Below are 14,592 nucleotides of genomic sequence, written 5' to 3' on the forward strand. Positions count from 1 at the left end.
GAAGCTGCCCAGAGCTATGGCTCTAAGAACCAGAAAAGCTGCCGCTCTCCCTGCTCAGTTCCTGTCATCTGGGCTCCCAGTGTGGGGTAGAGAAGTGGTTACTGAAACTCACTTCCCCATGCAGTCCAAAGAGAGACCCCTGCTTGGTCTGTTTCCGCAGGCATGAGGAAGTAAGTATTTCTAACCACTTCCCTGTGGAGCCAGGGTTACTGTTGTCTGAGGTTGTCTCTTCCTCAAAAAGCTAAGTACAGACTGAAGAAAGGGTAGCTCTAATGCAATACAAGCCCTGTTTCTTGAAAGTTGTTAAACAGCAAGAGAACTTGGAAACCCCTAAGCTGAGCTGCAGGGCAGTCGCCTGGACTTGCTGTTTTTCAGGAGCATCTCTGAAAGACCATAGCCTGTGTAGTTGGTCAGAGGATTTCAGAGGCCAAGGCCATGGAGACAGGCCAGTCCTGCTCTGCCACTGGCCCTATGTCAGAGGCAAAGTCCTTTCACCTCTCTGCACTTCAGTGCCAGATAGGGAAGCGTTACCTGTCATGACTTGAGTGTTGATAATGGTCCAAGCACAACATTTCAAGGAAGTATTACTCTTTCCTTTCAGCAAATGAAGAAAATGGGATTCAGGGAGTTTAAGTGACTTACCCAGGGCAAGTCAGCTAAGAAGAGTCAGTGTTTAAATTCAGATCTATGTCTACTGTCTATACTCTAAGGAGCTAGCTCCCCTCCCGAAGCCTGGCAAGTTACCGGAACTCAATAAATCACAGGTATTATTAACATTTCAAAATGACACTGAACATGATTACCATCTACACACCAGAATACGGGTTTGCAAAAAAGATATAGGTAGGGCTAATTGTTCTTTTTGCACTGGCACGTACAAACACCATCTTACGATTTATAGAGGAGCATATTTGCCTTTTAAAATCATGACCTGACCAGAGTTTGGCTTCAGAAAAAAGGCAAAATTCCTTTTATGCTTGCTGCATACATAATATTATAAAAGAGAAAGAACGTTGGACAAAGGAGTAAAGCACAACTTTATATTTTAAAAATAGATTTTTATTATCTCATTCCATCCTGATATCAACTCCTTTATTTTTATAGTAATTTAATAGATAGGAAAAGGCTTCCCTGGTGATTCAGACAATAAAGAATCTGCCTGCAGTGGGGGAGACCCAAGTTTGATCCCTGGGTTGGGAAGATCCCCTGGAGTAGGGAATGGCTACCTGCTCCAGTTTTCTTGCCTGGTGAGTCCGATGGACAGAGGAGCTTGGCAGACTACAGTCCATGGGGTGGCAAAGAGTCAGACATGACTGAGTGACTAATCCGCACACACAAAATAGATAAGAAAACAGTTTCTGGGTGGAGTAGTGATATGTTTGGCTTAAACCAGGGCTCCTCCATTTATTTGCTCTTGTTCACACTCTGCTACACAGAAGCCAAGCACCTTTTTGTAGGACATTTGCTCTTCTCTTGGTTTGGGGTTCTTCATCTGTAGAACATGCATGCGCTGCAGATCATCCGATCTCAAACTAAAGGACAGACTCTCCTGTAATGGCCTTGGCATCTTGCAGCCACTAACTATGGCTTCAGGGATGGCCCTTGCTCAAGAGGAAACTCGCCCATTCATGGGTTGGTTGCTTAAAACTGTGCTATTTTTACCCAATAGTCTTCGTATATGCTTATGGCTTTGCACGGATGACACTAATCAGATTTAGTATTAAAATACTATTTTCATGAAGCTTGATCCTTTACTTTCAATCAGGAGAGCTCTCTGGAAATCTCAGCCCTGTGATAAATGAGGCAGAGTGCTCAAGATGTCTTCATTCTCTTCACATATACAGCTGTTCATAGGGTATTTCTGCACTCATAATATTAGCACAGCTGATAGAAGCCATTTACCTCGCAGGCGGAATACAAAGAGGTTGCTGTCTGATTGTCGCCTATGTAAACCCCAATAAGACTAACACAGTCTGACAAAGCAGAAGCCACGCTGAATGAAGAAGTCTAGGCATTGATTCCTCAGAGCAGTTCAAAGATTTGCTTTTCAGGAACCTGCTTCTCTCCTGTAGAGCGGGGCCAATGAACAGTTCCAAGAACAGAGGGAATGTCTTTATTTAAAGATGGGTAAGATGGCTTAGTTTCATTGAGTTAGACAAGGCTGTGGTCCGTGTGATCAGATTGACTAGTTTTCTGTGAGTATGGTTTCAGTGCGTCTGCCCTCTGATGCCCTTTCGCAACACCTCCCGTCTTATTTGGGTTTCTCTTACTCTGGACGTGGGGTATCTCTTCACGGCTGCTCCAGCAAAGCGCAGCCGCTGCTCCTTACCTTGGACTAGGGGTATCTCCTCATGGCTGCCCCTCCAGACCTTGAACGTGGAGTAGCTCCTCTCGGCCTTCCTGCGCCTGCACAGCCGCAGCTCCTTAGATGTGGGGTAGCTCCTCCCGGCAGCCACCCCTGGCCTCGGACACGGGGTAGCTCTTCTCATCTGCCCCCGACCTCGGACGTGCAATTGACCTCGGGCGTGGGGTTGTTCTTCTCGGCCGCCAGCCCTGACCTCAGGCGTGGGGTAGCTCTTCTTGGCCGCCGGCCCTGACCTCAGGCGTGGGGTAGCTCCTTTTGGCCGCCCCTGTCCTCAGACATGGGGTTGTTCTTCTCGGCCGCCGGCCCTGACCTCAGACGTGGGGTAGCTCCTCTCGGCTGCCAACCCTGAACTTGGGTGAGGGGGAGCTCTTCTCAGCCACGCTTCTGTGAGGGACACGGGCTGGCTCCACCGCTAGTGGAGGTGATGTAATTCCAGTTGAGCTCTTTCAAATCCTGAAAGATGATGTGGTGAAAGTGCTGCGCTCAATATGCCAGCAAATTTGGAAAACTCAGCAGTGGCCGCAGGACTGGAAAAGGTCAGTTTTCATTCAAATCCCAAAGAAAGGCAGTGCCAAAGAATGCTCAAACTACCGCACAACTGCACTCATCTCACACGCTAGAGGAAAATCTCATGGACGCAAGAGCCTGGTAGGCTGCAGTCCATGAGGTCGCTAAAAGTCAGACACGACTGAGCATGTCACTTTCACTTTTCACTTTCGTGCATCAAAGAAGGAAACGGCAACTCACTCCAGTATTCTTGCCTGGAGAATCCCAGGGATGGGGGAGCCTGGTGGGCTGCCGTCTCTGGGGTCTCACAGAGTCGGACACGACTGAAACGACTTAGCAGCAGCAGCAGCAGCACATGCTAGTAAAGTAATGCTCAAAATCCTCCAAGCCAGGCTTCAGCAATGTGTGAACCGTAAAACTTCCAGATGTTCAAGCTGGTTTTAGAAAAGGCAGAGGAACCAGAGATCAAATTGCCAACATCCGCTGGATCATCAAAAAAGCAAGAGAGTTCCAGAAAAACACCTATTTCTGCTTTATTGCCTATGCCAAAGCCTTTGACAGTGTGGATCACAATAAGCTGTGGAACATTCTGAAAGAGATGGGCATACCAGACCACCTAACCTGCCTCTTGAGAAATCTGTATGCAGGTCAGGAAGCAACAGTTAGAACTGGACATGGAACAACAGACTGGTTCCAAAGAGGAAAAGGAGTATGTCACGGCTGTATATTGTCACCCTGCTTATTTAACTTATATGCAGATTACATCATGAGAAACGCTGGGCTGGATGAAGCAAAAGCTGGAGTCAAGATTGCTGGGAGAAATATCAATAACCTCAGATATGCAGATGACACCACCGTTATGGCAGAAAGTGAAGAGGAGCTAAAGAGCCTCTTGATGAAAGTGAAAGAGGACAGTGAGAAAGTTGGCTTAAAGCTCAACATTCAGAAAACTAAGATCATGGCATCTGGTCGCATCACTTCATGGCAAATAGATGGGAAAACAGTGGAAGCAGTGTCAGATTTTATTTTTAGGAGCTCCAAAATCACGCAGATGGTGACTGCAGCCATGAAATTAAAAGATGCTTACTCCTTGGAAGGAAAGTTATGACCAACCTAGACAGCATATTCAAAAGCAGAAACTTTGCCAACAAAGGTCCGTTTAGTCAAGGCTATGGTTTTTCCAGTAGTCATGTATGGACATGAGAGTTTTACTGTGAAGAAAGCTGAGCACTGAAGAATTGATGCTTTTGAACTGTGGTGTTGGAGAAGACTCTTGAGGGTCCCTTGGACTGCAAGGAGATCCAACCAGTCCATTCTAAAAGAGATCAGTCCTGGGTGTTCATTGGAAGGACTGATGCTAAAGCTGAAACTCCAATACTTTGGCCACCTCGTGTGAAGAGTTGTCTCATTGGAAAAGACTCTGATGCTGGGAGGGATTCAGGGCAGGAAGAGAAGGGGATGACAGAGGATGAGATGGCTGGATGGCATCACTGACTCAATCGACATGAGTTTGAGTGAACTCCGGGAGCTAGTGATAGACAGGGAGGCCTGGTGTGCTGTGGTTCATGGGATCACAAAGAGTCGGACAGGACTGAGCAACTGAACTGAACTGAACTGCAGATGGCTTAGACAAAGAATCCTCCTGCAATGAGGGAAACCTGGGTTCAATCTGTGAGTCTGGAAGATCCTCCAAGGAGTGCATGGCAACTCACTCCAGTATTCTTGCCTGGAGAATCCCTATGGACTGAAGAGCCTGGCAGGCTACAGTCTATGGGTTCACAAAGAGCTGGACATGACTGAGGGACTAACACACACACACACACACACACACACACACACACACACAGAGTTATCTCTAGGTTAATGGAAGAGGCCATCTAATATGAGGGGCTCTAAAACTGAGGCCTGTGGATGGTTAAATCTCTCTAAACTGAGAGTATGTTGGGCCAGAGTAATATTTGGTTTTATTTTAATGCCCTTAAAAGTGTTCCCAGTCTAAGCATTTCTCAACTTCATTCATTCACGTTAACTGCCTGGTCTTTGAAGGCATTTTGAAGCAGGAGCCCCTATTTTCTGTGTTTTCATTGTGTGCTAAGCATTTTAAGTACATCTCAGTTATGCTCATGAGAGACTTGTGTTAGGTATTAGCATCTAGTGTTTACAAGTAAGTAAATCAGTGCCTGAAAATATGGTGGTGTCCGACTCGTGGACTCTTGCGACCCCATTGACTATAGCCTCCCAGGCTCCTCTCTCTGTTGGATTCTCTAGGCAAGACTACTGGAGTGGGTTGCCATTTCCTCCTCCAGGGGATCTTCCTGACCCAGGGATCAAACCTAGGTCTCCTGCATTGCAGGCAGATTCTTTATCAACTGAGCTATGAGGGAAACCCAAGTAAGTACAAGTAAGTAAACTGGAGGCTTAAAAGGAAGAACTTGCCCAAGGCAAGATAACTACAAATATCAGCAGGACTGAAGAGACTTAATTGATCTTGGTTTGCTTCAATTTGGGTCTTCTGGCTCCAGCATCTTCTCAAAGAAATTATCCAAGGCCACTCCATTCCATGACCTGAATTTATTCTTTCATGTGAAAAACCCAGTTCAGTCCAGTCACTCAGTCGTGTCTGACTCTTTGTGACCCCATGAACCACAGCACGCCAGGCCTCCCTGTCCAACACCAACTCCTGGAGTCTACCCAAACCCATGTCCATTGAGTCGGTGATGCCATCCAACCAATCTCATCCTCTGTTGTCCCCTTCTCCTCCTACTCTCAATCTTTCCCAGCATCAGGGTCTTTTCCAGCATCAGGGTCTTTTCCAGCATCCGGGTCTTTTCCAATGAGTCAGCTCTTCTCATCAGGTGTCCAAAGTATTGGAGTTTCAGCTTCAACATCAGTCCTTCCAATGAACACCCAGGACTGATTTCCTTTAGGATGGACTGGTTGGATCTCCTTGCAGTCCAAGGGACCCTCAAGAGTCTTCTCCAACACCACAGTTCAAAAGCATCAATTCTTCTGCACTCAGCTTTCTTTATAGTCCAACTCTCACAAGACCCCCAACTTATTCAATCACAGACATCATCATCAAACCTTAAGCGACTAAGATCATAATATTGCCTTCCCTGCAGAGATCCCCCTGCACCCACTGTATTCATTATTGAAACCTTGACTGAGCCATTGACAAATTCACTGTGTTCATAATGTCTCCTTAATTATTAGAGGAACTTGTTCAAAAGAGAAAAGACCTGGGGAAAGGGGATTTGCAGTGTGTGCTAAGTCACTTCAGTTGTGTCCCACTCTTGGGCACCCCATGGACTGTAGCCTGCTAGACTCCTCTGCCTGTGGGATTTCCCAGACAAGAATACTGAAGTGGGTTACTGTTTCCTCCTCCAGGGGATCTTCCCAAATCAGGGATGGAACCCTGGACTCTTAAGTTTCCTGCACTAACAGACCGGTTCTTTATCACTAGCGCCACCTGGAAGACTTTTATAGTATATGTCTTCAAATCCAAAAGAGTTAATCGAGGTATATGCTTCCGAAGAGCAAAGCCTGGCAGAGTCAGCCTGATAGAAAAACTCCAGTTTATCAGAATCTATCAATCTTACGGTCAAATCCACGCCCGGGCCGGCTTCCTCCGGGCACCCAACCCCTAGATTTCCACCCCGCTGGGAAGACCTGAGCTCTTAGGCGCTCGCAGTCCCTTTGCAACCTCAGAGCTACCTTCGCTAGGGCCGCCCCAGCTAAAACCTGACCAGCACCTGCACCGCGGCTTCCGGACGCGCACTGGCCGTCTCCTAGCAACGGCAAACGCGTAGCCAGGGCCACAGAGGCGGCTCAGAGCTCAGAGCTCAGCTCCTGCCTGCGGCTACCTCTGCCATGACCACCAAACAAGCCAAGAAGAAAGAAGTGCATCGTATCAACTCGGCGCACGGATCGGATAAATCTAAAGAGTAAGGGAACTCTGTCTGGCCATTCCACCGCGGGCTTGATCCTTTGTCCTTTCCCCTTGTCCCGACTCTGCTTCCCTGTAGCAAACTCTGCCAAGGCAGGAGTTTAGATGGCTTCCTCCATCTTCTTTACCGTCTGCAAGAACCCGGATCTGGGAGACTCTTGCCCTCACTCTTCGTCCATGCCTGCCTGGATCCACTTCCAGAGCCCCTGATTTCCCTATTTCACCTGCTTAGCGGGGTGGCTGCACTTCCTGCTCCAGTCCACGAACCTCCCACCCTTTCCTGCCGCTCCTCTCCTTCAGGCTCCACCCAGGCACTTGGAAGGGCTGCGGCTTCCTTACCAGAGAGGCGAGGCTCAAGGTTAGGACCACATCTGCATGGGCCCAGTCTCAGCAGAGAGACCTTTCACCTCACTGATGAATCCTTAGTTCGTATTTGCCTCATCTAACAACTGAAGAGCTTTAGTCAGATTCTATCAGACATGAAATGGTTTTCAAAAGTTAAAACTATGTAAATATTTAATTCACGTTACTAACGTTTACTCCGATAAAGTATACAGACCCTAGTTCATGAAATCTCAATGATCCCTCTCTGATCTGGGGTGGTTTTTGCTGTGTATGTACCTCCTTATCATGTTTTCCCCTGCTCTGGTCCCCCTCTTCCCCCTACCCCCGCCTTTGAACTTACACAATTTATGAGAGTGCCAGCTGCTAAACCTACTTCAGGGGGATCATTCATGTTTTCCCCGCTGTGCCTGTGAGAGGTGGACTGTAGATTATTTTTACTTGGACTCTTAGATTTTGGATGCCTAGTTCTGCATCTCAGAGAAGGAAATGGCAACCCACTCCAGTATTCTTGCCTGGAGAATCCCCTGGACAGAGGAGCCAGGTGGGCTGCTATCCATGGGGTCGCACAGTCAGACATGACTGAAGTGACTTAGCATGCGTGCATGCACACACTGGAGAAGGAAATGGCAGCCCACTCCAGTCTTCTTGCCTGGAGAGTCCCATGGACAGAGGAGCCAGGTGGGCTGCCGTCTATGGGGTCGCACAGAGTTAGACACGACTGAAGCGACTTAGCATGGATGCATGCATTGGAAAAGGAAATGGCAGCCCACTCCAGTCTTCTTGCCTGGAGAGTCCCATGGATGGGCTGCCGTCTATGGGGTCGCATAGAGTTGGACACGACTGAAGTGACTTAGCAGCAGCAGCAGTTCTTCATCTCTGTCTTCACCTGAAGAATCCCACGTTGAACTTCTGTTCACTGATGCCTTCTCTTTAAACTTTTTCTCTCCCTGAACTCCTCTCCCACATTCATTCCCATGTCTGAGATCCTCTAGTTCCTAGTTCTGTTCTCTCTCATAAGCAGGCTTCCAGCTTCCTGGCAGATAATCCATTCATTTTATTAGTAACTTAAATTTCAGTTATTATTTGATATACATAAGTCATTTTTAACAGAATTGCTCTCATGATACATAACCAGTGTAGGACAGTCCTACACTGTTATATATAGAATCAGGGTCTTTTCCATTCTGCCCTGTTCATTTCTGACTTTACTTCCCCCTTGTTCACATCCTGTCCTTTTCACATCCTGGAATATGTACCCCAGGGCCTTTGCTCTGGCTATTTCCTCTTCTAGAAAGCCATTTGCTTATGGCTTTCTCCCTCATGTCTTTTAGATATCTAGCTCAGTGCCATTTGTTCATGTTAGCTTCTTTGGCCAGCTGTAAAGTTGCAATCCCCACTTTTCTGACAAAACCAAGAACTCCCTGTTTTTCCTTTGTGCTTTATTTTGTCATTAATTGTTTTTCTAATTAGCATGCTATATATTTTGCTTTAAAATTATGGTTATTCATATGTCATCCTAATAAAAATAGAAGTTCCCTGAAGGCAATAATTTTTCTTCTGTTTTATACACTATTGAATCCTAAGTACCTAGACTGATTTTTGGGTCATATATAGTAGGCACTCAAAAATATTTAATGAATGAGTAAATGGCAGTGATTAAATAAGAAACAATAACAGGATTGCAAATGAGTTTTTGAATACACCAAAAAAAGAAAGCAAACTTAGTGATGATTATAACTCAGTTCAGTTCAGTTCAGTGCAGTCGCTCAGTCGTGTCCGACTCCTTGACCCCATGAATCGCAGCACGCCAGGCCTCCCTGTCCATCACCAACTCCCGGAGTTCACTCAGACTCATGTACATCGAGTCAGTGATGCCATCCAGCCATCTCATCCTCGGTCGTCCCCTTCTTCTCCTGCCCCAGCATCAAAGTCTTTTCCAATGAGTCAACTCTTCGAATGAGGGAGTTTCAGCTTCAGCATCATTCCTTCCAAAGAAATCCCAGGGCTGATCTCCTTCAGAATGGACGGGTTGGATCTCCTTGCAGTCCAAGGGACTCTCAGGAGTCTTCTCCAACACCACAGTTCAAAAGCATCAGTTCTTCGGTGCTCAGCCTTCTTCACAGTCCAACTCTCACATCCATACCTGACTACTGGAAAAACCATAGCCTTGACTAGACGGACCTTAGTCGGCAAAGTAATGTCTCTGCTTTTGAATATGCTATCTAAGTTGGTCATAACTTTTCTTCCAAGGAGTAATGCACATTAAAGGCTCACAGCTCTTAAGGAGCTTTGATTTTAGAGAGTTTATATGCTAAAAGAGATGAGATTGTTAACTCCCATTAAAAAACAAAAACAAAAACAAAAAAACTGTTCAAACTAGATATCATAAAACACAGTACCTGGCCTTGTTTTGTGGTGATTCTATCACGTGATAGAGATAAGATCCCTGCAGATAACCTGTTAACTCTTTCCTTACTGGGGCATCCCATTTCTTTTTTAGATGATGCTTATTTTTTCCTGAATATATCTGAATTGAATTATAGCAATAAAAATTCATAAATATATATATATTTATGAAAATAAAGGTAAGGGCAAATAGTGATACAATATCTAGGCATTGCTAGAAACTAGCTATCATGTATTAAACATTAAATCATTAGATTTTGCTATAACATTATGTAATAGGATGTGAAGTCCATTGTAAATCATGGTTATCCTCTAAGTTTTACTGAAGAACTAATGATAGACATCAAGACAAGTCATAGATTTAGGTGTCACCTAGCATGGACTTTCCTGGTGGCTCCATTGGTAAAGAATCTGCCTGCAATGCTAGAGACCTGGGTTGGGAAGATCCCCTGGACGAGGCAACACACTCCAGTATTCTTGCTTGGAGAATCCCCATGGACAGAGGACCCTGGCAGGCTGTAGTCCACGGGGTCACAAAGAGTCAGACACAACCAAATGACTAAGCACACAGGAGTATGGAGCCCGGGGATCAAAGTCTAGCAAGGCTCCAGTGTAATTGTCACTTGAAATATACTGGTGACAGTGTAAGTTTTTATATGCTATTATTTCACCACACCATATGGTTATACATCCAATAAATGCAACTAACTCTGACATGGTCCCGAGCACAAAAGTGAGAGAAGGTGTATTCAGAGCTTTGAAAATGGCTGTCCCATTAAACCTGATTGTCCTACAGCTGCCATCTGTAACAAATTTCTTGTATTCTCTAAAATTATGTGTCAAACTGGAGACAGGACCATGTCTGGCTTTTGCCTAGCTGAGTGGCTAGCACATAATAACCATTTGCCATTTGTTTATTAATGAGCTCATAGTTCAGTTACCTAGCTTGGTTTCATTCCTTTTAAATTTGATTGAATCCCAATTCTCCCTCCCTTTCTGATCTCGTTCACTGTTGGCAAAATTCAAAAACTGAAAAGTTTCAACTGTAAAAGCAGAACATTGTATATCCAGTTGTCACCAAATTCATTAAATATGACTTTGAATCACCAAGAATAAGTACGCCAGGTAACTAAGCTGTCAGTTTTTACATTAGGTTAACTTATTTCGATTTTATGTACTCCCCTTTTCTTTGTATCAGCAAGAATAAAATCTCTGATATAAGACTCACCTTTGGACCATTTTTTTCTGACATTGGATGTGTCAGTTTTCTCTTCCAGTATTCAAGTTTTTCTCCTTTACATGAAGGGCCATCTACTTGAAATTGCTCCCATTTCAACATCCCCTGTCCTCCCTGCTCTTTTTTCTTCTCTAACTCCAAACTTCTATGATTCTTTCAGATTTTTTAAAACTCTGTGTGCTTTCATGATAATTTACTTCAGTCATATCCACCATTTGCAATTACATGCACTGTAGCCCACCAAGCTCCTCTCTCCATGGGATTTCCCAGACAAGAACACTGGAGTGGTTTCCATGTCTTTCATTATTAGTACCTAATAACAATTTGAAATTACAAACCAATTTAAATTAATCAATTTGAAAACTAGTGATGTGTTAAGTCACTACAGTTGTGTCCGACTCTTTGGGACCCTATGGACAGTAGCCCACCAGGCTCCTCTGTCCATGAGATTTTACAGCAAGAATATTGGAGTGGGTTGCCATTTCTACCTCCAGGGGATCTTCTTGACCCAGAGATCAAATCAACATCTTTTATGTATCCTGCATTGGCAGGGAGATTCTTTACTAATAGAACCACCTGGGAAGCTTAGTATGAAAACTAGTATGCCCTGCAAAGTTACTTTCATTGCTTAGATGCCACTGGAAGGATTTGTAGTGACAGAAGCCAAACATTTGATCTTCTTAGAAGTACTGAATATAAGTCTGGGTGTACATGACAGACAACTGAAAAGAAGGAGAAAAAGCCATGCAATTCAAGTATTAAAAGTTATTAGAAGTGTTAATGCTTACACTTGAAATGTTAATATATTTAGAACTTTAATGAGAAGTTTGAGATAGGGATACAACTTGATGTTTACACTTCCATAATTTTGTTCCACTTCCAATAGAACACTAAAACCAAGATCAAGCCAACAAAATTTGTTGAAGTAACAAGAATTACTCAGCCTTCCAGATTCTTACAGATGATGATATATAATTAGACCCCTTTTTTTAAAAAAATGTATTTTATTGTAGTATAGTTGATTTACAATGCTGCATTAATTTTTGCTGTACAGCAAAGTGATTCAGTTTTATATATATATATATATATACACACACATTCTTTTTCATTATGGTTTATCATAGGGTATTGAATATAGTTAGACCTCTTTTCAAAACAGGGTGAAGTATGTTTCAAAAGCTCAAATTTTTCTATACTTACAGAAGTGTGCATTTAAATTTCATAGAATTCTCAAAAAAAGATCAACATATGTGTTTATACAAAACATTGAAAACAAGACAATTACAAGAGTGGAATTATGATTAATACCATGTAAGTGAAAGCAAAAGTGAAGTTGCCCAGTCATGTCTGACTCTTTGCGACCCCATGGACTGTAGCCTACCAGGCTCCTCAGTCCATGAAATTTTCCAGACAAGAATACTGGAGTGGGTTGCCATTTTCTTCTCCAGGGAATCGGAAATGGCAACCCACTCCAGTATTCTTGCCTGGAAAACATTGAAAACAAGACTATTACAAGAGTGGAATTATGATTAATACCATGAAAGCAACATAAAATAAAATACATACTTTACTGAGGATTAAATTAAGTGAATTATTGGTTATACCAAGTCCAAGAAAGAGCTGCTTAAATTAAACCATGCAATAGTGGTTGATAGACAATAGATAACCTATTCCTCTACCACCAGAAATCAAAAAGAAAAAAAAAATGTCTGTGTGAGAACTAGAGAGAGAGATGGCTTTTATAACTCTAGGTCTGGTCCTATAGCTCCACAGAAAAGGGCAGATATGGAAGAGAAGCAGATAAGAAAACAGCTCAAGATTCACAGTGAGTTTTATGGTTCCCAGGTCACCTCTGAAGACCTCACCAGCTAATGTTTTAAGGACTCACAATTTAAAAGGTGACCTTTGGTGACAGGGGGCTTCCCTGGTGGCTCAGATGGTAAAATATCTGCCTGCAATAAGTGAGACCTAGGTTCGATTCAGTTGGGAAGATTCCCTGGAGGAGGGCATGGCAACTTACTCCAGTATTCTTGCCTGGAGAATGCCCATGGACAGAGGAGCCTGATGAGCTGCAGTCCATGGGGTTGCAAAGAGTCAGACATGACTGTGTGACTAAGCACAGCACAGGACTCGTGAGTGAACTTTTAGTTAAAATAGAAATCTGCTGTGGCAGCTTGGCCATAAAGCCTCTGACTCAAAATCAGAGGCTCTGAGACCCAGAGGGAAGAGGCCCTGTCAATTATCCCAGGGACACAGGGCAACACTCCCTCGGCACAGATTAGGGTACTATATACATATCTGTTGTATATTTTAAAAATATAAGCATCTCAGCTAAAAAGCCCTGCTCAGTGAGGATAGGAATACCCTGTTAGTTTTAGTGGGATCTGCCACTAGTTCTCCCTTTGAATAATATTAATCTGAGCATTTGTTGAATAATTTGTTGAAACTTGACATGGATTAACAATCATTTCTGGCAATGAACCTTTTTTTTTTTTTAATCAATCAGTTTTTATTTTGTTTAGCTTTGGAGGAGAAATTGTTCCTTCTCAGTTTATACCATTATTAGAGGAGTAGAAGACGTTAGATTAAAAAGATTTTAAATGTACAAACTCATGGAATTTGTACCTCAGGGTTACCTAAAAAAAAGATCAAATTTGTACTTTGAAACTTACAACACTGTTGCTAGTGTTTCTAAATGAGCAAAGTAATATTACCTCAATCAAAAGTGGTTATTGAAAAATATTTTAGTTGGCTTTACTATTATTTTGACATTTACAGGTAAAAGATTATTGAAATTAAGGAATCAAATAATCTATAAACTATTAATGTGAGATAAAAATGACTAAAATCTGTATCTAAGATATCAGAAATATAACTTTTATATAATTTGTGTAATTTCATATAATTTATATAGTATGAAATGTTGGGTAGAAATATTACTAATCTTTCTCTCTTTGACTCTTTGCAAATAAGACATGTATATGTTGTCAGAAGCATTCAACTAGGTGCTTTGAAATTTTGTTATATTCTTCCCTAAGGTAGGTTCAGGCTAGTTAATTCGAGGGTTTAGGGTTATAGCTATGCTGATTTGTATGGCTTAATTAACATACGGTACATATTAAAAGTAAACTTTTTATAGGAAGTGAATATATATATAATCATACTTTTTTTCTGATGCCAAATGAATACCGTAGTCCAAATATTTTGTGATTGTTTTTATTTCATTCTTCTGACCTGATGAATATCAAAATTACATATTTTGCTTCAGTTAATGTGCCCTTTATGTTCCCATTTCTTTACCACTCAATCTTGAGTTCAGGAGGAACGTGTGTCTAATTTAGTTACAAATTAATGTAAAAGATTACTACAGTTCACCAAACCTTGTGGATACACAGGCAAAAGGAGAGGAAGCAGGAAAGATTATGTTCTGTTTTGCCTGCTTTTGCCCCAGGTCTGAGCCAGAAACACAGTGAGAGTTTAACCAGGTGAGGTCACAGTCGAAGGTGAAGGCTGTACTGTACAAACTGCTCACAGTTGTAATGAATTAACTATAAATTTAGGACACAGCACATGTTCACTCCACCCTGGGTCAAAGTCTAGGAGGGATTTTGGATTGCTTTGCACCACAGACAAAGAATGAGTTCAGGAAGAAAATAGCTGGAGTTGTTTAAAAGGGAAGGAAAAAAACAAGGCTCACTGGACCCTGTGCATGTACTAGGCCATGGGTACTATGAACCTGTCGTTTCTCTCATGGATTTTGGCTAAAGTCATTAAGGACATTATTTC

General features: G+C 43.0%; 1 protein-coding gene across 1 annotated transcript in view; it reads left to right on the forward strand.

Moving 5' to 3' along the window:
• The first annotated feature begins 6,742 nt into the window (after nt 1-6,742).
• Nucleotides 6,743-14,592, forward strand: part of ADGB (androglobin) — a 184,515-nt gene continuing 176,665 nt past the window's right edge. Inside the window, exon 1 of the mRNA XM_068985429.1 lies at nt 6,743-6,816. Coding sequence (XP_068841530.1) covers nt 6,743-6,816 — 74 coding nt within the window. The remainder of the gene's footprint in view (nt 6,817-14,592) is intronic.

The sequence above is a fragment of the Capricornis sumatraensis genome, chromosome 13 (assembly GCF_032405125.1).
Source record: "Capricornis sumatraensis isolate serow.1 chromosome 13, serow.2, whole genome shotgun sequence".
Taxonomy (NCBI): domain Eukaryota; kingdom Metazoa; phylum Chordata; class Mammalia; order Artiodactyla; family Bovidae; genus Capricornis; species Capricornis sumatraensis.